This window comes from Sprattus sprattus (genome assembly GCF_963457725.1).
Source record: "Sprattus sprattus genome assembly, chromosome: 19".
NCBI classification, from domain to species: domain Eukaryota; kingdom Metazoa; phylum Chordata; class Actinopteri; order Clupeiformes; family Clupeidae; genus Sprattus; species Sprattus sprattus.
The window spans coordinates 522477-548148 of record NC_137917.1 but is presented as its reverse complement, the minus strand read 5'-3'; the positions used below and the strand labels follow the sequence as shown (position 1 = coordinate 548148).

The following is a 25672-nucleotide window of genomic DNA, read 5'->3' as shown; positions in this document are numbered from 1 at the left end:
GAGTTCACAATAAGTGTAGTGGATGAGAGAAAAGATAGACTTAATATAGCTATGCTGTATGTTCTTTCAGAATGTTGTTTGTGTGTGAACAAAACCATGGATGCTAATTATTTTGTGACTCCACCCAGTCTTTCTCTTTCACCCATAAAGATATAGACAGCAAATTGACATTCACATATTGTAATTTAATTTAAGATTTAACTTTGCAGTTTCAACCACTTACTAGGAAAACCCATACATTTGGATAATTCAGATGTATACATAGTTTAAGAGTTAATTATTGCACAACATATTTAACACTCTATTATCTACACGTGTGTTACAATTAAGGCCAACCCCTGTGTCAACCATTCCATTAACTACGAAACCTTTTAAATCGCGTTTTGCTAAAGAAATTTGAGGATTGTACTAAGTGACTTGCCGTACTCATACGGACGTCGGTGGTCCAAACATTTTCATCCCGTTCTATCATATGTACGTACACTTACTCGTTCTGTGCTATAATTAGACAAGATAACATCGACTTTGATCAATTTTACAGAGCTTGATAGTTAAAGCCATATTTAAGAGTAGCAGGTTATGATTTCTTGGTTGCAGCGTTGCTCGATGATTGCAGCTAATGTTGTGTTTTGATACTTGAACTTTTCTTAACACATCAGTGAAAAGTTGTTGTTTTCCCCGTAGTCATCCACTTCACTGCATCTTAACAGTGTATATTTGTCTCGTAGATGATGGGCACCGACAGGGTGTCTGGGTTGCTCCCTCTGGTTGTCCTTACCTTCCTGTGTGAATCTCTATATTGCAAACCCAACAACGATGTTCGTTCACTTGCCAAAGTCACAAGAGAAATATCTGGATACAGAGATATAACCCAGAAAATTATTCACTTGGCCGTGCAGGGGAAGGCTCAGAACCGATCTTACGACCGATTGGCTGCCTTCACAGACACAGTGGGGAACAGGATAAGCGGGTCTCAAAACTTGGAGGTCGCTATTAAGTACATGTACAGCGCTCTTATTCAGGACGGCTTGGAGAATGTGCATCTAGAACAGGTGAAGATTCCACACTGGGTGAGAGGCGAGGAGAGCGCCGTAATGGTCCTCCCGAGAAACCATACAATGGCCATTCTCGGCCTGGGCAGTAGCGTTGGGACATCCAGCCAAGGTAAGCAAGAACCCGCAAATTTGATCACCAAAAGCCATATTAAGTGGGTGCAAGATAAGACTGCTATCAGCAGTAATCTATAACTCAGTGATTCTTGAGACCTGGGACAAAACATGTCCGTGACATAAATCACAGTTGTTGTTTTTATCTTAAAATGTACGTAATATATTTTAAAAGCCTCTCCAAACTCATCAACAGAACAAAGTGTGTTTTGTTGTTGTCTTAACATTTTGTTTTTATTCTTAATGATATGATATGTGACAGTACCTACAAAAACCCATGTCCGAAAGCAGGTCACATCACACTGCAATGCTTTAAAAAGTCTGAAAAGTGATATAAAATTGAACTTTATCTATATCATATGTAAATAACATAGTATTTATTTCACAAACATTAAAACAAATAATTTTGAAACATTTTGAACGTACTTTCTGGTCAGTTGAACATGTGTCCAGAGTTTTCGTCAACATCAGACTTTTTTTAAATTGGGAAAAAAATCAGGAATAATTTACGGCAGCTTTAACTCAAAGGACCCCTTTCCTTCCTCCTTGGTCTTCTTGGTGACATGAGAAAATTTGAGCTCTGGTAAGTTTTTAATAATACTTTGTTTTTCATATCTATTTACTAATATGCACATGTCACAACCATAGCGTAACAACTCCAAAATGGCATTAGAGTAAAATGTTCTGCAATCTAGTGTTTATTTAGATTGGCTGGACCATGATCAACAAATGAGTGATATAAGGAGAAATTTACTTTTTTGTCAACAACATCAGACGTCAACACCATCAAAACACCATCAAACACCATCAAAATTTGTGTCTGATGGTGTTGACTTTCTCTGATGGTGTTGACTAAGGCCATTTTAGTGTCCATTTTAATCAATTTAATAGTGTTTATGCCAAAAATATCACTTCCTATGCATTTTTATTGCTATTTCAGTTTCATGTGTCGAATTAAATCTATTTAGAGTGTCAACTCCAGATATATTTTTTATAGTTTTTTTTTTTTAAAATGGTATCGGTTTCATTCCTTGAAGGATATTTGTTCAAAGACTAACACATTTCCAATGTAGATGTGTATTTTTTAATGCTTAAAAATGTCTCTGTTAAATCTGAAGGTTAAAGACAAATGTAATTCGCGATTTAAATTCTACTCATTAAACATTGACTTGTTTGGCTCTAAACTTTTGTTTTTAATGATTTAAAGACCTGTGTGCATTATAAGGGGAACTGGGAAAACTAATGAGTGAAAATATTTCTGATAAGATAATTTAAAATAATTTCCATAAGTATATTTATGTTTATGATGGTGTTGACAAAATCAAGTGCTGACCCAGCAAACATTCAATTAACATAAAAAATCTACAACTGGGAGGTTGAACCAAAACATTTTTGGATAGACAAAACTTCATTTGACATAAATGTAAATAAAAAAAGTTCCTCTTGTGCTAATCTGGGCAGTTGGATCATGCGGTCACATGAACGTAGTTGTTTGGTGCAATATAGGCACATCTGGGAATTTTCAGTCATAACTTAATTTCATAATAATGGGATATCTTGTCTGAATGATTATTTTTGTGTCATGCTCCAAACATTAATGTGTGTTGAGGAGGGACATTGTGTTGCTGTGTTCTTGTGTATCATGATATTAAAGGCAAAACATAATTTCTTCACTTATATCATGCTGACCAGGATCAGAGACAACAGTCTGCATTTTCTCTCATTCCTCCTTCAAAACAGAAAGCACTTTAAGGAAAGGGTTCATTACTCTAGGGATTAAGTCCTCCTGCAGCCCACTGCCTTGCATGTCTCCTATCCCTGCTCCAAGCATGGGTGAAACCTATGATTTAACCTGTTCCTGATTAGTTTGATCAGGTCTGCTGAGGAGGAGCAAGAACCACTGCAACCACCATTTGGAACCACTGCATAGAACCTTGTGGTACCACGGCATTGGACCTGTGGTACAAAATGTACAGACATTTGAGTGGAGGGAAGGCAATAAAGATGAACACCAAGCCTGTCACAGTTTGGGGCTGTTCTGCTGATTGCGTGACCGCTTGGGCTGTGTGTAACTGCTCTGAGAACCATGCCCTTAAAATTCTATCAAGAAACTTTGGAAAACTTGATGAAGCACAGTAAAGCGTGGAGCAAATCGACATGGAATGACAAACAGAGGAAGCGTAGTATTTGAACGGTCAAGTCATTGTTAGGATAGGATGAGTCGCTATGAAGGCAAAAATATAAAAGTGTTTGAATCAAACAGAAAAGAGCAGTAGGAAAGGATTATTTGGGTTGTATGGCCTTTAGTTGTTAAGACGGTCTTCTGTGCAAAGGATCTTGTCAATATCCACTACAAAATGTTGATATGATCTGAAAATGCAGAAGTCATATTTAGCCCCATCATTTATGTTACCAATCTTGGAACTGCTTACTTAGAAAGTTGAGGTGGATGATTTTTTCCTCTTTCAAGAGAAATGGTTTATAGCTCCTCCAAACAAGGACCTTGTGGTGGTTCTACCCAGTTATTTACCACCACGGATGTTTTTTTTTTTATTTGGTCAAGGCAACTGTTTACATATTACAGTGTTTATGCAAATTGCATGGCTTGTGATTGTGAGTATAATATAATAGTATTATATTTATAATTCTCTTCTGCAAACTCCAGGATATCCCAGACTTCACAAACGCACTTCTAGAAAAACATTTTCTTTAAAGGGCCCTGCCTGCATCTCTCTACAAATAGTCACCATCTGTGAGCAGCCATGAATGCCTGAATGAACCCATTTGGGCAGGACTGAACATTAGCAGTGTTAACGCCACCCTATTTTAATACCACAGGCATCGAGGCTGAGGTCTTGGTGGTCGAGTCCTTTGAGGAGCTGAGGAGCCGTGGCAGTGAGGCCAAAGGGAAGATCGTGGTGTACAATCAGCCATTTGTGAGCTACGGAGAGACGGTAGCGTACCGTGCCTATGGGGCTTCAGAGGCGGCCAAGGTTGGAGCTGTGGCCTCCCTCATCCGCTCAATCACCCCTTTCTCCATCAACAGGTGTGCAGCTGCCTGCCCTCTCTCTCACTGCTGATTCTCTTGATTCTAAAAGGGGCTGGGAACTTGATAGTTGGCTGGTAGAGACGACATTCTGTTCATTTCTGTCTCGGAAAAGGGATATTGTCGTGAGGAACAATACAACGTTATTATTGGCTATAAGGTTTTGCTTAAACATAGATTTTGATTGATCGTGGTCACACCTTGGAAGAAACATTTGATAACCAGCTATCACTACTTATTGGCTAAAGTGTTACCCAGTGGCTTCAAGTATATCTATTCCAATGGAGTCTGCTTTCCATTGCTACATTCTGATTCTGATTCTGATTTCTAGACTGTTTTGGTTGCATGGGACAGTTCTATCAACAGTTTTTAAACAACGTTTAACAAAGTTAACTGTTTAATGTGTGAAGGTACTAAGGAGGTGTCACACCAGATGACTGACTTCATAACTCCACTGAGTGAGGTTTTGATGCAGAGTCTAACTCTCTGCCACTAAAGTATCAAGTGTATTTACAGATGAGAGGATTTTCACACTGGTTTCTTTTCCTAGTCCACACACCGGTTGGCAGGACTACCAGCCTGGGGTGCCACGCATCCCCACTGCCTGCATCACTGTTGAGGACGCTGAGATGATGGCCAGGATTGCTCTGCGGGGGCAGAAGATCGTGGTGCGGCTCCGCATGGGTGCCCAGACACTCCCAGACGCAGACTCCTTCAACACGGTGGCAGAGATTGTTGGCAGTGAGCACCCAGAGCAGGTAGGAACAGCCCGAGGGAGCACAGATGGATTAGTGTACTTTTCTCAAGCACTGCAAAGCTAGTCTCTATCTTTTTGTTGGCCTTTACTTACAGGTTCCTTTATTTATAAATGTAGCTATTTAGTAGGGGTGTGCAAGTGCTCCCGATTCAGAATCGATTCATAGAATTCCAAAATTCGATTCATATTTATAAAAAAACGGTTTGAGTGATGGTGAGCGCGATACGGCGAAATGGTTGATAAAAAGCTTCTGAAAAGAAAGTTTACCTTTAAAAGTTGTGTTGTGCAAAAGAAGCAAGCTTTACTGTTGTCTGAAAATGTCAATAGGCAGCTGGCTGAAAGCACAGAAGTAGTAGGCTTACCTTTTATTGGTAACCTTACTGTTACGGTTCATTGTTTTTGAAATAAGAGGCCTGCCTTCTATGTTCACAGCAAACTTGAAAAAAGAAAATATTAAGCCATGGTTTAACTGCACTATAGGCTGAGTCTGAAATGTGCACTTTATAATTTAATTTTGTACCGCCCTGTTTGGTAATGTTATTTTTCAATAAAATAAAACATTGGATAAAGCAAGCCAATCCACTTTTCCATGATAAGAGCATAAAAATAAAATTTGCGATGAATTAATTTGCGATTAATCGCGATTCATTTTGAGTTAACTATGACAAAAATGCGATTAATCGTGATTAAATATTTTAATCGTTTGACAGCACTAACATTTACATACTGTGAATCAATTTTTTTGAATCGAGAATCGTTTTTGAATCGAAAATCGATTTTGTATCGAATCGTGAGCCTTAAAATCGGTATCGAATCGAATCGTGACATTTTCTGAATCGTGCACCCCTACTATTTAGTAAAAAAAAATCCTTGGTTCCCTCATGCTGAACTCACCGTGATGTTTTCAACAAGTTAGTGTTGGTCTCGGTAAACATGTTGTGTGAAGGTGTCAGTGTTGCAGGGTGGTTGTTTGCACCTCTGATCTAAGCTTGGCCTGAGCCTCATGTGTCTGGTGGCTCCAGACAGGCCAAGGCAGATTCATGGCAGCTGCACCCACATTGCACCCCTCATGCAGGCAGAGCAGAGGCCAGCGAAAGGTGTCCCATGCACTGGCCATGTGTGCGCTCGCTCATCTTATGACCCTGACACCCCAAGGGACCAATTATGAGAAGTGTATGCTAGTTGCCTGTCAGTAGAAGTTTTCTGGGGTCTGGCTGTCACATTTCTCCATAGGCATGGATGAGCTGTGTCCATGGGTTGACTTATTAGTGGGCTGTTTTCAGAGGCTCTAAGAAACCGACTTGCTTTTCATATGAACAGACTATCTGTGGGGGGTTGTCATTGCTATGCAGGAGAGCCTGGATATGGATCACTAGGTCTATATTTTTACCAACACTAATCAATGAGACTTTGTTTAAGTGTTAATTGGACTGTGTGTGTGTGTGCTTGTGTGCATGAGGTATCTACTACCTGGTTCCACAACTGTTTTAAACTAGATGATTTGTATCTGTCTGTCTGTCTGTCTGTGTCTGTCTGTCTGTCCTCCCCTGCTGAAGATGTTGGAGGGCTTTCGGTATCTTTAGTGGGTAAAGAGGAAATATTTGACATTTCAAGTGAACTTTTTCTCTATGTTTAACCCAGATGAGCGGATCGTGTTTAGAGAATTGGAGAAGTGACAGGCATGCATAAACTGGCCTGTCCAGTTTTTCACTTCTCTTTTTTTTTTCCAGCATTTGATAAGATATATGACGCCAGATAGAACCTTCCATCTTTGCCAGTGTTTTAAATTTCATATGCATATATGAATATACGGGTTATTGTGAGGTTGTAAGGCGAGTAAGCACTCCTTTTTCACTTCTTTACCCCAAAGAAGGTGATTTAAAGGAGAGAATTGTGCACACTTTTGCGCCTCATAGGAAAAGATTATCCCTCCTCGGTTCATTGTCAAGTGTTCATTCTGGCACTTTGAGTCCAATGCGATAGGTAGGGAAAACATACTAGTGTCCTGGAGATAAGGTTTTGCTGTTCATTTGATATGAAGAGTTCCGTCATGGTCCCAATGATAACATTGATATTAAGCACAGTGTGACTGATTCAAATTGTGCTTTAAGAGTTAATAACTTGAGGGCCACAAGTCCACAGTCTCTGGTACTTCTGCTTGGAGCCAAGGAGAGGGCATCATGGGGTGAGAAGAAGTGGCATGAGGGAAAAGCCCCCTGAGTGTGTGGAAAAACCTTGACCGAGTGGAGGGAGCGAGCGGAGCAAGCGGAGCGTGAGAAGGGAGTCTGCCGAGTCAGAGATGAGACGAGATGTGCAGACAGGGTGAGCGGTGAAGAGATGGACGCTCAGTCCCTTCAGGAACAAACTAATCTCTGCTAACTGTGTGTGTGTGTGTGTGTGTGTGTGTGTGCTCTGAGACACATAAAATACAAAGCAGTTTTAGCCGATTTAGTTCATGGCTGTACATCACCGACTGACCTGATAACCTAACCCTGATTGGCCCAAACTCCAACTGACCTTAGAACTGGCCCAAACTCCCACTGACCTGAGAAGTGGACCAAACTCCAACTTACCTTACAACTGGCCCAAACTCCAACTGACCTGAGAACTGGTCCAAACTCCAACTGACCTGAGAACTGGCCCAAACTCCAACTGACCTTAGAACTGGCCCAAACTCCTACTGTCAAGTTAAATTTCATCTCTCCCACTCAACATTGCATCACACATTTCCTACCCAGGCCTATCAGGTCTACTGATCATGGGGGAATCCGCAAGATGTTTGTATCGGCAGACCAATTGTTAAGATGATTAAGCAATAAATTAGAGGAGTCATGTGTGTGTGTGAAAATATTTCATAGGGATTTTCAACTCTGCTGAGTTCACACTTTCCATTGAAATGAGTCAGTCTATAGAAGTTTGAAGTGGCTCTTCCCGTGTAAGATTCCACAGATCACTCCACTGTCAGGATTCTCAGACTTGTGGTTTACTTGAAACCAGTGAGCACTTAGTGATTTAGTGAGTCATGCGTGTACTGTGCCCTGACTTCCTTGAATCATCTCGTCATGAGATTTAGTGGAACAAGGCAATGTTGTCATGGCATGGGATCGCTTCCTCTTTAGTTAGTGATGCAGTTTGTTTTTCCAGACAGATAGCATGACCGCATACAGGCTGATAGTTTGGGTGACGAGTCATATCTTAAGAAATATTTGCCCTTTATCGTCTGTCTTAAGTGCATAATGTCCAGCACAAGTTTGTCCTCAGCTGCTTCAGATTTATTTCCCATCTCCAAATCTGGTTTCAGTCACCACGTCATTCAGCGGTCCAGCGTTATCTCTGGCTCCACGGTACAGTCTGTACACTCTCACCCATCTGTGCTGGAGAAACCCTCCGCATGAGATTTACATTGATGTTGTACATTGTGTGTGTGTCTGTCGGCCTGTCTGTCTGTCTGTGTCTCAGCGAGAGACGACGAGAGGAATATTTTTTATTATGCTGCATAGTTTGACTACAATTCTTAAGATCGGGATGGTTGCGCACAATTGCATACCAATTTCTTTCCAATGGATATTATATATATTTTTTATCAGTAGCTACGGATGCTTGATTGTAGGATTGACAGAAACATGAAGAATGGGATGAAAAGCTGTCACTTATGGAAAGAGGCCTAGTTTATTTTGTGACATGCTTGCTTTTAAAGAAGTGCTTGCTTTAAGGGGAGGAATATTCACAAACTACTATGTTATGAGGTGGCTTAACGGCTGAATAGCCTACATGCTAATTTGACTCTTATCTTCCGTTATGTCATCTGGAGAGTGGGACTGCAACTTTTATTTCAAAAACTTTTAAGTTGTACTGATTTAACTGGAGGATTTCTGAGTTTAGTAAAGTATAACCCACCCAATGCTGTTTTGTCACACATACAGCAAGGACTTACTCCTCATGAAAAGAAGGTTTTTGCAAAGTTTATCTGAACTGGTTTCACATGTGTGACCGGTAATGCATTATTTCCAGTATTAGAAGTGTGTCTGTTTCCTCTGTGAAACGGGACTAGCTTCTAGCACACCTTGCCAAACCTTTTGCTGGGCTGTCAGTGGAAAACAAATACACAAATCAAGAGTTAATAGCACATCAATTATTCAGTTTAAATATTTATGTGAGCTCTTTGCATTGCAGGGATTACATTTGCATGCAAGCCTCTAGCAGATAACTGCTGAATTGCCACCCCTGCCACTGTCTGTCTGTAGACTGACATTTCCACTCCTCCCTGCACGTCTCCCCTAAGGTCTCATTTGGAATGATATCATTCTGATGCAAGTCTGCAGTCTATCTATAACACAATTGGCATTTGAATTTACTGCTGCCAGTTCTGAAACGTGCGTGCGTGCGTGCGTGCGTGCGCGGCTTACCTTCGCTCTTAGAGTTTGTTGTGCTTAGAACACTTGTGCAGAGAGGACTGATGAGGCCCCATCTAGAACATGTTTGTCAATTCCAGCTCACGTCACACTGCTAGTCCATGCGCACACTCGTGTTTCGCCATGTGAACATTGTGGTCACTGTCAGGTGAGAGCTGAAAGCGTCACTGGAGTATGAGCAGGCTTGAACATGCCCTCAGTGTTCCCTCTGGTGGATGCCCACGGGACACGACTTTGTGTCGCTCTCATTGGGATAGAATGGAGGCGTCTTGTTGCCTGCCGACAATAGCTGAGGAAAAAGTCGGCTCTCCTGGCTACTGAAAGTTGGGGATTTTTTAACTCTATGCAAATGAAGGCGACTTGCTGCCTGCTGAGAGCCAATCAGTTCGGCGTGTGTGTGATTTGGAAGTCAACGTAGCTCATAGGGGCGGGAGTAAACAAAAATTTCAAAACAAGATGGCGGACATCGGGACTCATTTACCGTGACATATTTTATGTGAATAAAGGTTATCTACACGACTTGTATACGTCCAATTGACTCGGTTTGTTGTTTATATGCTACACGAATACTGTGAGGTCAAACTGAATATTGTAGGTCTTAAATTAAGCTCTCAACATTTAGTTAGCTTGTCGCTAATACTATGAGCGAAAACCCATTGAAAACACATTGTAGCATTGTAGCTAGCTAGCTGCTAAATATGTTACATACAACGTGATTGAACTGATTGAACTGGCTGATATGGTTTAGATAGAATAAGTACACAAATTATAAATTAAAGTAATCAGCACAACATCTTAACTGAACTCTGAACTATTACTGCTAGCTTGCCGCTACAACTTAAACCGAAACCCCATTGGAACACATAGTGGCTAGCTAGCTGACTGCTAATAAGTTTCATATAACATTACATTGATTGTTGTTTACTTTGCATATGAGCAGATTTTGGGGCAAATGACCCACTCCAATATTAGCGATCTCAGTCACTTCGTGAAGTTTGAGTTTTTAATTATGTATTTTAATGATGACTTTAATGTATTTTAATGATGACTTTATTGGCAGCACACAATAGGCGGTTATAACATATCGGCTACAACACGTACTATGTTTGGGTGCTTCCAAAACCACGAGCGCTCAAAAGCTATCCCGATCATGTCCCATGGGGGAGGGGGGAGGGGTGTGGTTTTTTTTTATTGCGCTTTTTTAAACAGCGGTTGAGATTTATTAAAAAATGGAGAAACTCATTGCTACCGTGGCTTCGTTCCCGATTTTATATAATGTTGTATTACATGACTACAAGAACAACCTTCTGAGGATGGATGCATGGCAGAAGGTGTCAGGCATTGTTGGCTGTGATGGTGAGTTTAATTTTTGCAATATTAAATTAGTTTTACCTTAAATTGTCCAGTGCAGTTATTAAAATAGAGGTCATTGCCCTGACCACTGAGCATGATCACACAATGACAGTCAATTAAAAACGGTAATTACATTAGAAAAGATAGATTAGATTTGATTAGATTCAACTTTATTGGCATTGCACAAAGTTAGGGAAACCAGTACAACTAATAAAGTTTATCATCTAACCAGCAGTGCAATCATAGAAAAGTGCAAATGTAGCTAATGTGCTAATGTTATCCAACCCAACCCTGATTGCATAATGGTGCACATTTTGACAGTAAAAAAAAAAATAGGAAATTTGATTTTATATTTTTTTCTTTTCTCTCCCTCTGTGTGCGTGTATATATTTTTACATGGTGAATGAATGCATCAAGAAGTGGAAGGGTCTCCGTGACTCTTACATGAGAGAAAGGAGAAGGGAGAAAGAGAGGACCAGGAGCGGAGCAGGGCGGACAGAGGCGAAGGTGTGGAAGTACTATGCCATAATGGGCTTCCTTGCTCCCTTCACTGAGCAGAGGACCACTTCGGGGAATTTCCCAGCAGTGGCAGCGGCAGCAGAGGAAAGCCAGGAAAGCCAGGGTGTGGCATCTGTTGTGGCATCTGGTGAGGATGAGGCAGAGGTGCCAGCACCACTGTCGCCCCAGGTCACCCCCAGACCCCCGAGTGTCCCTGGTACCTCGAGCACCCCCACTGCACCGCCGAGTGTCCCTATCTGCAGCACCCCCACTGGACCGCCCAGGAAGAGAGCCAGAAGGGGAAACGACAGCTCCTCGTTTGAGGAAAGAGTATTGTCGGCTATGGAAAGCAGGGTCCCTCTGAATGAGAGCGACCATTTTTTTAAAGGAATCATACCCATGCTGGAGAGCTTGCCCAAGTTTAAGCAGGAGGAGCTCAAATTTGACTTTTATAGGAGGGTGTACGAGGCAAAGCAGGAGCTGAATGCTGCACCCTGAGAACCCATTTTTTTATTCAGTGAAATAAACATATGTACATAATATGTACATGTTTCCAGAAAATCTAAGTATTGTCGTTCTATCATTTACATTATATAAATACCAGTAACTATATATAAACTATATATATACTATACTATACTATACTAAACTAAACTATACTAACTATATATACTATATATACATATAAATACCAGTAACTGTTCTATTGCACACATTGTCTTACGTGTGATTTACCCTTTAAGAGGAATTTATATTCAAATTCTAAAGGAAGGCATAACTTACCATTGCTGTAAAAGTGTATAGTTTAATATACTATGAAAGTGTATAGTTTGATATACTATAACTGTGTTGCAGTTCTACTTTGTTCTTAATAGTAAATGTACATTTAAAACCCTCACACAGTGCTTATACATTTTGGGAAATGCTTTTAACGATAAAGATGGGTGGCTCTTAAAAGAGCCTTTAGTTTGGGTGGGACAGGTTACGGTGGTGGCTGCCAGGATAAAGCACCCTCTGCGTTAAAATAGGCAGATATTGTGTCTCTGATGCGGATGGCAGCCCTGTCGGAGTTGTTGCTTCCTACACGACCTGCATCCACGAGACCTGATGATCCCTCCACCTGCCCAGGCTCCATCGCTGTCCTCCTCGGTCCTGTCATCCTCAGGTAGTTGTGGAGGATGCAGGTGGCCTTCACACAATCCTCTGCGTTCACAAGCTAATGTGCTACACTAGCGCAGCGCTGCAACCGAACTTGAACATTGCTACAGCCAAACATCATTTTTTCTGACCACGCCCCCCAGCCGACTTTTCGCGTACCGACTAAACGCAAGACATATCTACCGTGGGCACCCAGCGTCAGACGACCCTTCCATGCGAGTCATGCTAGCATAGTTGGACTTTTGTGTGAGTCAGAGCTAAGTGCTCTAAATGACTGTTCTTGATCTCCTCGGATCTCTGGTTCCCTCCTCCTTCACACGCAGTGCTGTCTGTGAATCTGATCGTCTCTCAGTCTAATTACAGGGAGAAGGCACTGCTGTCCTCTCCTCCACTACCTACACCAGAGTGCCCACACTGCAGCTGACTGTGGGTTGGGGCTGGGGCAGATTGGTTGGATCAGAGACGTCCATAGTGGTGACGGCTGTGTACCAGGTTAAGATTCTCGACTACTTTGACATGTTAACATGTGGTCTACAACAACTTGAAGTGAAAAGTGAAGTGAAAGTGGGCAAACGACTAAACCACAGGTCTCAGAGAGGATGAATGGCTCAAAGGATGTTCCACTAATTGGTTTCACATTGGCATTCACTTTGAGGCAGGGGTTCTTAAAAACTGAGGAAGGAAAAAGAAATGGTGGTTTTGCAGATATCAATTGTACTGTAATAATTGAACAAAAGCTATGGTGTTGTTCACTGCCGGTGGTATGAGGTTTTTGCAGTGATTGAGATGCTGCACAGAATAGGATGAAACTGCACCGTATTTTTAGTCTTTTAATTATAACAAAGGATTGGCCATGCATTTCCAGCAGGGCTTCTACAGTGGTGCATGTTTGATGCGATAAGGTTTTCTATCTTTCCTATCGGTCTAAGCCCTCAGGTAAAACCTGCATTGATTCCCTTGTCTTGTGGTTAATAATGTACAAAACACCCTAGTTTGTTGTGATTTTAAGCAGTGTTAAACCAACAGCCGAATGGAACATTTCGTTCAGCAATATAATCCTAATGTTGGCACCATGGCCAGGCACTTTCTTGAAAGCCCCTTCTTAAACAGGGAAGCTGCTGTTTGCCTGGCTAAGCACTTGAAAGCTTTGTGGCTCCCCTTCAGTGGCGTGGTCTTGGGGGCTTTGCCCTGTCATAACCATTCATCTCTGTGGTGAGTGGGGATCGTCTGGGCTTCATAAATAATGCATGGCTCACTGATAAAGCTGCGAAGAGCTGAGCCACCAGGGACACAGAGCAGGTAGTTTCTAGAAGAAAATCGAAGAGTTGCATCCTTGGAAAGTGTTCACGGCCAGATCTGGTGACTTGCCCCAGATGCTTTTAGATTTTTTTTTTAAATAAACTTTCCACACCATTGTGTTGCCTACTTTGACTTTGCATAAAAGACTTACAAGACATTATAAGATATTAATGAAATTCTAGATGAATCACAATGTTAAATTAACATTCCATCATATTCTAGTTTGTTTTGTTTTTACTTTAATATTATTATATTAAAGAACATCATTGTCATGAGGATTCTGGCTCTCTCCTTTTCGCAGCCTCTTGGCTTGGACTGTGAAGCGCTGAGCGATCATTCATTTTCAGCATCATGTTTTTACCCAGCACTAATTCTGCATTTGAATTCTGTGCCACTGAGGCCGCAGACTCCTGTGAGTCTCTCATAGATCATTGGACGGAGGGGTCCTGGGTGCTCAGTAGTGTTGCACCGATGCCATTTTTTGGATCCGATACCGATACCGATACCTGGCTGTGCAGTATCGGCCGATACCGATACCATACCGATACCACTCTGTTTGAATTTTTATTTTTACTTTTTTTAATTTTTTTTTTTTTATCAATGGTTTGGTCCCATGTGTAATACTAGTGTAACAGTAAGAAAGTCAAGTTACATTTCTTGACAGTTTCAGCACTTCAGACATAACTGAGTACTAGTCCTCTATAATTGATGGTTTACCTTACTGAGCAGCACTGTTGCTTTTCTGATTTTGAACACAATACAGTTAAAGTTTGGTCAGTTTTTTTTTTTTCCCCTGTATTGTTTCTTTGTGTGTTTGTTTTGTTTGGGGACCAAACCATTGATAAAAAAAAAAAAAAAAAGTATCTGCACTATTTGTTGGTACTCGCCGATACCGATACCACCATTTTAGTGCTGTATCGGGGCCCCACCCGATACTGGTATCGGTATCGGTGCAACACTAGTGCTCAGTATGGTTTATTTGCCCGCAGGCTTGGCGCTTTTTTCCCATCTTTCTCTCCAAATGGGATGGTCATTGAGTACACCCCCCACCCCCACCACCAGCATCTCCCCTTCATGCCTTTCTCTTAAGTTTGCAGTGCATGAGTGGATTCCAGTATGGGGTTTCTGGTTGTTTATGCGCTTAGATGGCACAAAAGTGGTGGTCAGCGTGCGGTGGCTGGGGGTGCCTGTTTGTTGCTTCTGGCCAATGCTGTATACATGAACTCCAGTGGAGGAGCCAGAGTGTATACTGCTTCTCCCACACTCATCAGTCATAACGTGGCAGCCAACAGGGCTCCAGAAGGGCCTGGCCTATCTACTGGGGAGAGGCTGGGTGGATGTGTACGGACGTGTCTTAATGCTGAACATGTGTTCACAACTTTGTTTAGAAGTGTGGAGACACACATAGGCCTCATGCTGCAACATTCTGTTGAGTTTTCTCGTTTTCTCCTAATCTTTTGTTAAGAGAAGTAATAAGAGAGAAGTCAAAACAAAGAAGGCATCAAACGCTCTTCTTAACCATCCAAATCTGCTCTTAACCTGGTGTGCTAGAGTAGAAGAGAAGTAAGTGTTCGATCCTCAGTTCAGCTGAACTCGGTCGCGCAGGTAGTATGACCTAGAGGTGACGTAGGTGGACGTAAGTACAGATGTTGAGAAACCGGCTGTCACTTCTGACCCAGTTACCATGATGTTTGTGTAATGGGAGGGCATCTCTATATGACCAACCCCAACCTTGAGCTCCTGTGTGTCGCCATCCTGTCTTCACTGGGAGTGGCCCAGTAGTCCTGAGAATACTGACTCTAAGCAGCTGTGAGGAATGTTTGTGGAGACTCTTTGCACAGCCATTTCAGGCCCACTTGTCATGTGCACTGGTAAGTCTGTTTGACATGTCTGAGATTTCCCATGATGGACAGCTACTAGGCCAGGCTGACGAGCCTTTCATTACTGCAGAATAGTACAGCATGTCTACTTAACTGCTGACTTTCACTCTGAATTGATCCAAACTTTCAGTTTCTATGCGCTGTGCTTGAGGGGAACACCTGTGGCACTGTGATTTTCAGTCACGTGAGAAAGGATGAGGAGAAAGTGAGAGCCTAGTGGCCAGCATCACTTCATTTCAGATTAGTTGTCATGCATACACAAGACCATGTTGATAAGGTTTATTGTCAGATGATTGTGCCTTGAATGCCCATAAGCACTTAGCACCTAGTGTTCTCTCTGTGTGTAGACTCTAAACCGTAGCGGCCATCACTAAATGTGAAGCCCGTTGTCTTGCTTGACCACTAGCCTTCATAGTGCTAACAGTCAACCACAGCCACACTTAGCCACACTACCCATGTCAGTGAGCTACTGTACAGTCTGGATGTGGTAGTGTACAAGTGCCTCAGCACACTTGGGCCTATTCAGGTGTGTGCGTGTGCGTGTGTGGGCATGCGTGTGTGCGTGCGTGTGAGTGTGTGTCACTAATAACTAGTTGGGAGCTCAGGTGGCGCAGCAGGTGGGGACGGGAGGAGGTGAGAACAGGTGTTAATGTCCACACCGGTGTAGGCCAGGACTGAACACAATGGAGAAGGGCTGATGACCTCGTTTCCACAACCATACATGTCTTTGCTTTTGAACAGGAGTTGCCATCATTCAAAGTGCCTTACAGCAGCCATAGAATGTGTTCTGTAATAGCAGTTTGGAAATGGTATTGATCAGTGTGGTGTTGGAAGATGGGATGGATCTGGTCTCCTCACAGCATGGACACAAGCCTATACTTCATAGCTCTACTTTGACCTGTCAGTGCGTCAAGCTTGATTTAGGTCCAACCAAGGATAATGTAGAGGTGTAAAAATGGTATGTCAAATATGTCTGCTTGCTCATGCTCTCCCCCACCTGAAGCCTTTGTTCAGATGGGTTTGAGAGCCATTGATTTGAGGTGACACTGTTGGACTAGCTATGTCCTTTCATCTTCCTGTGTTCCTTTGTCTATGACAGCCGTGTGTGTGTGTGTGTGTGTGTGTGTGTGTGTGTGTGTGTGTGTGTGTGTGTGTGTGTGTGTGTGTGTGTGTGTGTGTGTGTGTGTGTGTGCACACTCTCATACAGAGAAAGGTTATTGGTGTGATGCTGTGTGGCTTATGGGAAGTGGGGGCTGCTGTTCCTGGAACTTGTGCTGCTTTTCTGTCGGCGAGGGGGAGAGAGACGGGCTCTCTGTCTCCAGGCGTATTTATGATGGCCCGCTCCATAATTACTCTGCCCTCAAAAATGCAGGGGCAGTATATTAGGAAATGGCCGGTCTATGGTGTATTTATTCACCGTCACCCAAATATTTTTAGGGACTTTGGTGTGTATGGTTTGCACTCCAGCAGAGCGTAAGGTGTGTGTGTGTGTGTGTGTGTGTGTGTGTGTGTGTACAGAGTTTAAAAATCAAGGCGGTTATCTTTTTTGGGTGTTTTTGTATTTTGTCCTCACTAGAAGGCACATAATGTACATTAGTTCACTCGTGGAAAGACTACCTGCCCGTAATGTTTTTGGTGAAAGAGAACCTGTTCAGTACTACGTGTTCCAGCTGAGCGATGAAGTGCTCATATCATAAGTGTTACCATAAGGGGCATGTGGACAGTATTGTCATAAGACATACCACAGGCCTTGCCCCTAAAGTATCAAGTTCACTTTCAAACAGCCTCAGTTTCACTCAGTTCTCCTGGGGAACATTTCAGTGCAAAACTCACTCTGTTTTTACCTCCATTCAAATACTTTAATTAAAGCTGAAACACAAAGGCATTGCAGGATTTTTTTAATAATATGCTGTTTTTATACTTGGGCTGTCAAAATGGGCATCCTAGCATGTATAATAAATGTGGCTAAACACCTTTTAACTGAACTAATGCAAGTCAACTAGCCTCTTTCCTCTGTGCTGATTGTGTTTTGGCTTGGACAGTGGTAGAGTTACTTGAAACAGCATTCTGATGGGCCTCTGGATAGAATCATGGCGGATTGCAATGATGAACTGACTTGTCACTGTGAAGGTGAATAGGGGATGGTATTTGAATGCAAAGCATACCTTTGCAGGCGGGTCATGCTGCCCAAGCCCTTATACTCCCATTCCATTATGGTCGTGTTCATTTCAAGGGTCCATTTGAATTCAGTGGGTGAGGTGGAGATTCTGCTGAATGACACCGCGTGTACTGTACAAAGCAATGAGTGATGTGCTGCGTGTGTCCTCTCCAGACCTTTCTCTGTGGTCCTGCCCTTGGGCTGCTGTGGCCACCCATAACACCACTTTCCCAATTACATTCTAAAGCCTTTTAATTAACCACTAAATCAGCCCACACTCTTATCTTTGACATTCTGAGGCTTAATAAGGACAAGCAGCTGTTAGAATCGGCTTAAGCACAGACTGAACTGTGTGCGTCGGTGTGGCTGTTTTTGAGTATGGGCAAGTCATTACAAGTAGTGTTGCACCGATGCCATTTTTTGGCTCCGATACCGATACCGATACCTGGCTGTGCAGTATCGGCCGATACCGATACCATACCGATACCACTCTGTTTGAAATTTGAAAAATATTTTTTTATTTTTATTTATTTTTTTTTATCAATGGTTTGGTCCCATGTATAATACTAGTGTAACAGTAAGAAAGGCAGTTTCAGCACTTCAGACATAACTGAGGACTAGTCCTCTATAATTGATGGTTTACCTTACTGAGCAGCACAGTGGCTTTTCTGATTTTGAACACAATAGAGTTAAAGTTTGGTCAGTTCTTTTTTTTTTTTTCTTTCCCTGTATTGTTTCTTTGTGTGTTTGTTTTGTTTGGACCAAACATTGATAAAAAAAAAAAAAAAAAAAAGTATCTGCACTATTTGTTGGTACTCGCCGATACCGATACCACCATTTTAGTGCTGTATCGGGGCCCTATCCGATACTGGTATCGGTATCGGTGCAACACTAATTACAAGGTATAACTATGTTCCCTTTATCCCCAAGTTCAACTTCCGCTGCTAAGGACTCTATAGAGTTTGGCCATGAACACAACAGCAATTAAAGTTTGATTCATGGCTGCTTATGCACACAAAAGGATGTTTACCTTCAAGGTCTCGCTCCACATGAAAGTGGCCTCGCCAAGCCAGTGGCCGTTTTGTAGGTCCTCAGAAACCTGCTCACGCATGGGTCCCTCACCTCAGTAATTGATGTCTTAACATCTGTGAGTATATTGTCTGCTCCTGTATCTGCTCTTTGCTCTCAGGGATATTCCTACTCTATGCAAATATTTCACAATGTGAGTCGTCTGTGTGTAAGAGTGAGAGAGGGAGCAATATACACACACACACACACACACACACACACACCATTCTCAGCAGCTTACTGTACTTGAGTGATTAGTGCTGTGGCTGTCCTACTGGGGCTGGTACATGTTTATGATTTTAAAATAATATTGTTTGCATTGTTGAAATGTACATGTGTCTCATTATAGTAATGTCATCACATTTACTGTGTGTATGTGTAAAAAAAAAAAAGCAGTTTGTTGTCTCCACTAATTGTTGCACCTAGCAATAGGGCCATTAGGGGCTAGGCTTGTGGTAAGTAATCATCATACAGCAATTTAGAATGCAGCTTCATTAAAACAAGAATTCATTTCCACTCGTGAGACTTGAAAATCTCTGCAGTACAGCACTTGTGTGCATCTTTTTTTATTTGATTTAGTTTCTCTCTACAGGAGCTCCACACAGACCCCTAATACCCACAGGACTGCTGATCAAGAACCCTTTCTTCTCTGTTGCCCCAGCAACTACACCTTGGACTTCACGTATGAATAATGTAGTGACTGGGGGGGGGAGAAGCACAGGAAGTGTGTGCCAGAAGCACAGCAGACTGTAATGCTAACAGGAAGCTGAAAGTATGTTACATCTTGGTGGAAGTAGTTAATATGGTTGCATCTGTACGAGGGGAAACGAGACGCAAAGTGACTGTTTGCTGTGGAGAGAATAGCCTGTGCTAATGGGCTAATTGCACCTAGTGCTGGCAGACAGACGGGTCTGTGAAATTGTCTTTAAAAAAATCTTGTTTAATGACAGAATCTAAGATAAGAAATGGGGGATTGGGCCAAGCCTGGTGTAATGCCATCTGTCGGCTGGAGTTGCTGTAGTTGGACATGGCCAAGGCACCACTTTACCCAAGGTCTTAACGGTCCCCTTCTGCCTCCTTAATGACAACGACACAAAGCAACTCACAGAATCCCTGTGTGCTGTTTGATTATTTGTTATCCGCTTCTTGGCTCTGAAGTTTTCCCAATGAGTGAACCCTATACCTCAATTTACCGTTCTGACAGCAATGCCTGTGTGGATGAGCGGGTGTGTGCTGTGTTTGTGTAGAAGAATAGTATATTTTATTTTGAATACTGACTGCAAAAAGAGTGTTTGTGTGTGTGTGTTCTCTCTCTCTCTGAGGTGGTGCTGTGTGTCTGTGTTGATGCAGTGTGTTCTCTCTCTTAGGTGGTGCTTCTCAGTGGACACCTGGACAGCTGGGACGTGGGACAGGGAGCCATGGATGATGGAGGGGGCGTGGCCATCTCCTGGGAGGCCCTGAGTCTGCTCCGAGACCTCGGTGAGTGTGAGCCACTCTTCTGAGGCCTGTTTTAGATCTAAACTGGCTACAACTGATTAGCCCTTGGAGAAATACGAGGTTGGCCATTTCACCATCATGTGGTCCAATATCCACTAAAGTCAAAGTCTGAGAGTCCCTTTGGGCTGTAATAGTAAGCTGACCTATTCTTTGTCTAATTTAGACCACATAGACCACACTTCCTGGCAAAAGGACAAAGGACGGGACAATATCTTGTCCAATCGACCTGGTTAACCTCTCCAACCCCAAGTTGCAGGAATTACAATTGTGGCCTTTTTTTTTATTTTATTTCATGCTGCATGCTGCTTCATAGCCTGTCTGGCAAGGGAGACCTTTAGTATTTTTTCAGGATCTGTGCTTTTGGCTATCTGGGCTCTCATTCAAAAGAAGGTTATTGCTAAAGGCTGTGTGTTTTTTTTTTTTTTTTTTTCTTTCTTTCTTTTTTTTCTTGGCGAATCTTGAACAGTGAAATGAAACTGGTAGTTTGCTGATCTTAAAATGCAGACTTGGGGTGTGTTTTTAAATGTGGTTCAGTTCATCCTGAGACTATGCAAAACCTCTAAAAAAAATATCTAGACACGGGATGAACTGTTCAGGTCTTTTTTCTGATGCAAAGAAAAGAACTGACGGGTCACGATAAACTCTACACTATGCCCAACTCCATTTTTCCAAAAATGTTTTCCTGTCGAAAATCTGACTTTTACTACTTTTGAAGCACAGCTTGGTATGGAACCTCATGAGCTCATGGCCTCTCCTGTCTGGCGTGTCTGAGAAGAGCAGCAGGAGTGAGAGGCTAATCACACCCGTGTGGGGAGCGCTGCGCTCATCCAGGGGCCCATTAGAGCCCCCCCTCTGTGGAGCACTGCTCCTGTGGGCATCAGGCTCTGGGTGGCACCAGGCATGTGGACCCTATGGGCTGATCTGGGGACAGGTTGATCTCTGGCAGAGAGAGTCTGAGTGAGTGGTGAAATAAAGGGCTGTATGTGTCCCTCTGGCCTCCCTCACTCCTCCATGAACCCTCAACATGGTGCTGATTAATGTTCACTGCTCATGTCCTCACATAGACACTAAAAAGGAACGAAATGAAGGACAGAAATGAAGCCAGTCTGCTGATTTCCAACACAGATTGACTGCAGCACATTCACCTCCTGTGGAATCTCCTTATTAAAGCCAGCACTATAAAACCACACAGATTTATGGGCCTTAATACTGATCTCTGGACTGCTACTGTACAGTGTCTGCTGTGAGGTCCTGTGTTCTGGCTATGGTAATAGAGGCTATGCTGTTGACTTTCTCAACCATCTGATTTGTCCATAGGCTTACGTCCAAAGAGAACAATCCGGATGGTGCTGTGGACTGCGGAAGAACCGGGCGGAGTCGGGGCCAGCCAGTACTTTGAGCGACATAAAGTAAATCACTAATGATCACTTCTGCTTTGTGTGTTTTGGTCCTTTGAGGTTGTTAACGTGGTGGCTAAGCAGCGCACATGGACACCCCACTTTATTTAAACTACTAAACTCGTGCATACCACTTGAACATGTCATTTTGGCTGAGGTCGCCTCGTCACTCTAGTCTTCTGTATTTCTAAGTGACATTATGGGCCAGTAGCTCCCTTAATGAGAACTTCAACAGTAAAGTACATTTGTCAGGGCTGAGACCAAACTGAAATGCGCCATGGCATAAAATGATTAACAAAGCCATTGCGTAGCCAACCACAGCGTAACTCTAGACTCCACTGAAGCTTTGTGGCTTTGGTGCGTTTTCTTCTGATCCTGAGGGATAATCAGCCTGGCCAGTGGTTAGAGGGCCAGGGAGGCTTGAGTTCTGGATTTGGCGGCTGACCCACTTGCTCTGCTGCTCTCTCCCATGAGGGGGTGGATTACATTTTTTCTGATCCCTCCTTCCTTGCTGTGGAGCCTGGAGTCTGAAACAACCAGACTTTACATAGACTTTCAGGAATGAGGTGACCGATCCATGGTTTGCCCCAGTCCTCATTAAATCCATGTAATCAAGATATTTCAGCCGCTGTATTCTCCCTTCTTTTGATGTGTGGGTGGTTAGACTACCTTTGCAGGATATTTTAAGACTCCTTACTTTTGAGTTCTTAATTTTTCTTTTGTCAGTCATTAACCTTGTTCCTTTAAACACATATGGACCATTAAAAGGCAGTTGCGGTTTCACTGAGGCATCACACCCATATCAATATTATATACCCTACAATTAGAATCAGAGTTGGAGTTGGTAGGAACCACGTATTCGTATGTGCATTGCTTGAATATGTGTCTACTGCCTCAGCCAAGTTTCATTGCATTCAGGCAAACCATTTACGTTTTGAAACTTTGCTTTGAATGTTACTTTATAAAAGTGTCTCTTTCTTTTTTCCTTCAAGGGAAACATCTCCAACTTTAACCTGGTAATGGAGTCTGATTTGGGCACCTTCACCCCCCTGGGCCTTCAGTTCAGTGGCAGTAAGCAGGCCAGGGCCATCATGCAGGAAGTGGTGAAGCTGCTGACAGCCATTAACACCACGGCCCTGGAGGAACATGGGGAGGGCACCGATATAGAAATGTGGATGGAAGCTGGTGTGCCAGGTGAGTCGGATGGCTAAGGTGTGTTTGTTTGAACTCATAAAAGGGAAAAGTAGACTGCTTGTGCTCATGGAACCTTTTCAGGTGTATTTGCTCTCTGCCTGCGGGTGCCTTGTGGCTGTTTCAGTAAGCTCTTAATGATGGCCAAGGATAAACCACAGTGTCTCAGTGATGGTGGTGCTGGCAGTAGGAGCTGTTATGCGGGTGCTAGAAGGCAGAAACCGACTGCTTTGAATTCTGTCTGAATGTTTCATTGTGCGCTGATCCTAGCGTAGATGGACTACCTGAAAGAGTTTGACCTTGCTAAACTTGCTGTGGGAACCTCACAGGAACCTTGTTCGTTAAATCATTCCAGTGTTCGGTTGGCCATCTCCACATCTACATCACCTCTCCTGACTATAGGGGTGTTGGTGCTTTACCTCACATTTCAAGACTGGCAGGGAGAGGGTATGAGCTCAAGGCATTGTGCTCTTAGAGGGTGTTAAACAAATGAATCACTGGACCAGCTGTTTAAACATCTCCCACTGCTAAAATGCCTGAATTTGAATAAGGTTCCCTCAATTTGAGGATTTGTCTGGCATATACTTCCTTGTCACTAAGAGTGTAGCGCTGTCAGTGAGCCTGGAGCCGGACTGGCCCTCAGCTCCAGGCTTCATGTTCATGTACCCCCTGTTACATCTCCATCATCTCTCAATAACTCTGTTTTTTCTGCCTGTGCTGTGTATGCTTGTGCTGTCCACCCCTGTCTGTAAATCCCCCCCCCCCCCCCCTTCTATGACTTTGTAATTTGCGACTTTGGGTCTCTGAAAAGCGCATTATAAAATAAAGGTATTATTATTATTATTATTATTATTATTAATAAATACCTCCGCTCCTATCCCAACTCACCAGGCTCCATGCAAATACCTCCGCTCCTATCCCAACTCACTGCTGATTAGCTTGGACAAAAAGTAGTGCCACAACAAGCTGTGTCTTATTATGGCGGGGGGGGGGGGGGGGGGGGCAACAACCATTTCTTTCTCTTTTTTTTTTCAAATGAAGAGAAACATGAAGGGTGGGTTATTGATGCTTCTGGATTAAGTGCTTTCCATATGGAAACAGTGGAGCGATCTGGCCGAATGAAAGTTTTAACTGCAACCACATGCGCTGAAGGCATCCTACCCTGTACACTTTCACTGGCCCCTTAAATAAACACCAGGACAAAACTGGTCTGTCCCCTTAAGAGAGAAACTGGTAAACTGCTACTCTACTTGGTTTACTTTATCTGATATGATGTTGAGATCAAAATGCAGTTTATTAGACTTTAGCAGTCCATCATTGTATCTTCTCTGTCATTGCAGACGAGGAAATGGAATGCATGAAAGAATGTTCAGAATGAAGTTGGCATGAAAAAACGAGACTTTACAAAAGACTACTATGTTGAAATCAAATTAATTTTTATGTTTCAGTGGTCATGTTATGATTCAGTCATTGCAATTTCATGAGTAAATGTGCGAGTAACTCCTCACTCCTCTTTGACTGCCCCCTGTGTGGATGTGCTCCCCAGGTGCCAGCCTGCACACAGCTGATGAAAAATACTTTTGGTTCCACCACACTGAGGGGGACATGATGACGGTGCAGAGCCCAGTGGAGATGAACCTGTGCTCAGCCCTGTGGGCGGTCGTGGCCTATGTGGTGGCCGACCTGGACGATATGCTGCCGAGGTAGCACTGCATGATGGGAGGACTACAACTGATCATTCCTCTCCACCCCTTACCAAATGTCAGCGCTGTCAGTATCTTCATCCTTCTCAGCACTGACAGCATCTTCATCCTTCTCAACACTGTCAGTATCTCCACCCTTCTCAATCATGCTTTCTGGCCCCATGTGCTTCACAGGACTATAATTCATTTCACTGGGCGCAATCCCTCCATTTTTTGCTTTCCTCATTGTGACTTGGTGGATGACTTTAACTGTAGAAACCTTTCAAACTTTTGATGTACTGTATTATAAAGATGTTCACTGAAAATTAGGTATATCTTGGTCTGGTTTTCTGTGAGTGAATAAAATCAATGTTATCCCAGGCTGAATGCGGAGTGTCTATTTCAGAAGAGAGGCTAGGATGTCAATCTTGATGTCTGTACAGCACATGACGGGTATGACTCAACTGGTCAGAAGCATGTGATTGAAAAGAGAACACCAGTCAGTATAAGTCTGTTGGTGGGGGGGGGCTGTGATGCCTGACTGGGTCATGCCAGTTGTGTGAAAGACCTTTATTAGGCTGACCTTCTCTGCGTCATATGAGAACTGGCCATCAGCTTTTGGAATGGTTATGGAGACTCATAGGGGAGCTTACTCAAGATGCTGTCCTGTGCAGTATCTAAAAGGAACCTGACTCAACACTCATGGTTGTGTCACAAACGTATGGATGCACAGTGTCATCAAAGGGCACATTTGGCATGAGCATCTCCAAGCCAGTAGAAGGAAGAGACAGACATTTCCTGGTGTTGGTGCTTTTTGGATTTCCAATTTACCAGACATTTTGTTGTGAACGAGAGTGTGCCATTTAAATGAGAACTCCGTTTACCAGAATGGCAACCAAATATGTTTACCAGATAAGAGGCTAATGAATCTCATTAATAAAAAAGGAATACAAGCAGAGACATTGCTGTCCTTTTTCTCTATTTGTGCTGAGATTGGCTCGTTAATCAGCCACTGGCTGTTAACTTGCATTTAGAGCATTTTCAAGCAAACTAGGTTATGGGTTAAAAGTGGGCCTCTGACCCATCTTAACATAATACGTTTAAATTAAA

At 42.8% G+C, this 25672-nt stretch overlaps 1 protein-coding gene across 1 annotated transcript; it reads left to right on the top strand.

Moving 5' to 3' along the window:
* Positions 1–456: 456 nt before the first annotated feature.
* Positions 457–24934, top strand: LOC308380317 (carboxypeptidase Q-like). The gene is made up of 8 exons (XM_080857617.1): positions 457–474; positions 729–1164; positions 4005–4212; positions 4763–4970; positions 20163–20274; positions 21610–21701; positions 22682–22883; positions 24427–24934. The coding sequence occupies exons 2-8, from the start codon at positions 729–731 to the stop codon at positions 24585–24587; spliced, it is 1419 nt and encodes a 472-aa protein (XP_080713743.1). The 5' UTR covers positions 457–474; the 3' UTR covers positions 24588–24934.
* The last annotated feature ends 738 nt before the right edge of the window (positions 24935–25672 follow it).

Excerpts from the sequence above, each read along its gene's own strand:
- LOC308380317 (XM_080857617.1), top strand. The coding sequence starts at position 729 with ATGATGGGCACCGACAGGGTGTCTGGGTTGCTCCCTCTGGTTGTCCTT. Across the intron at positions 1,165-4,004 it reads CGTTGGGACATCCAGCCAAG|GCATCGAGGCTGAGGTCTTG; the intron begins GTAAGCAAGAAC and ends TTAATACCACAG. Across the intron at positions 20,275-21,609 it reads GAGTCTGCTCCGAGACCTCG|GCTTACGTCCAAAGAGAACA; the intron begins GTGAGTGTGAGC and ends ATTTGTCCATAG.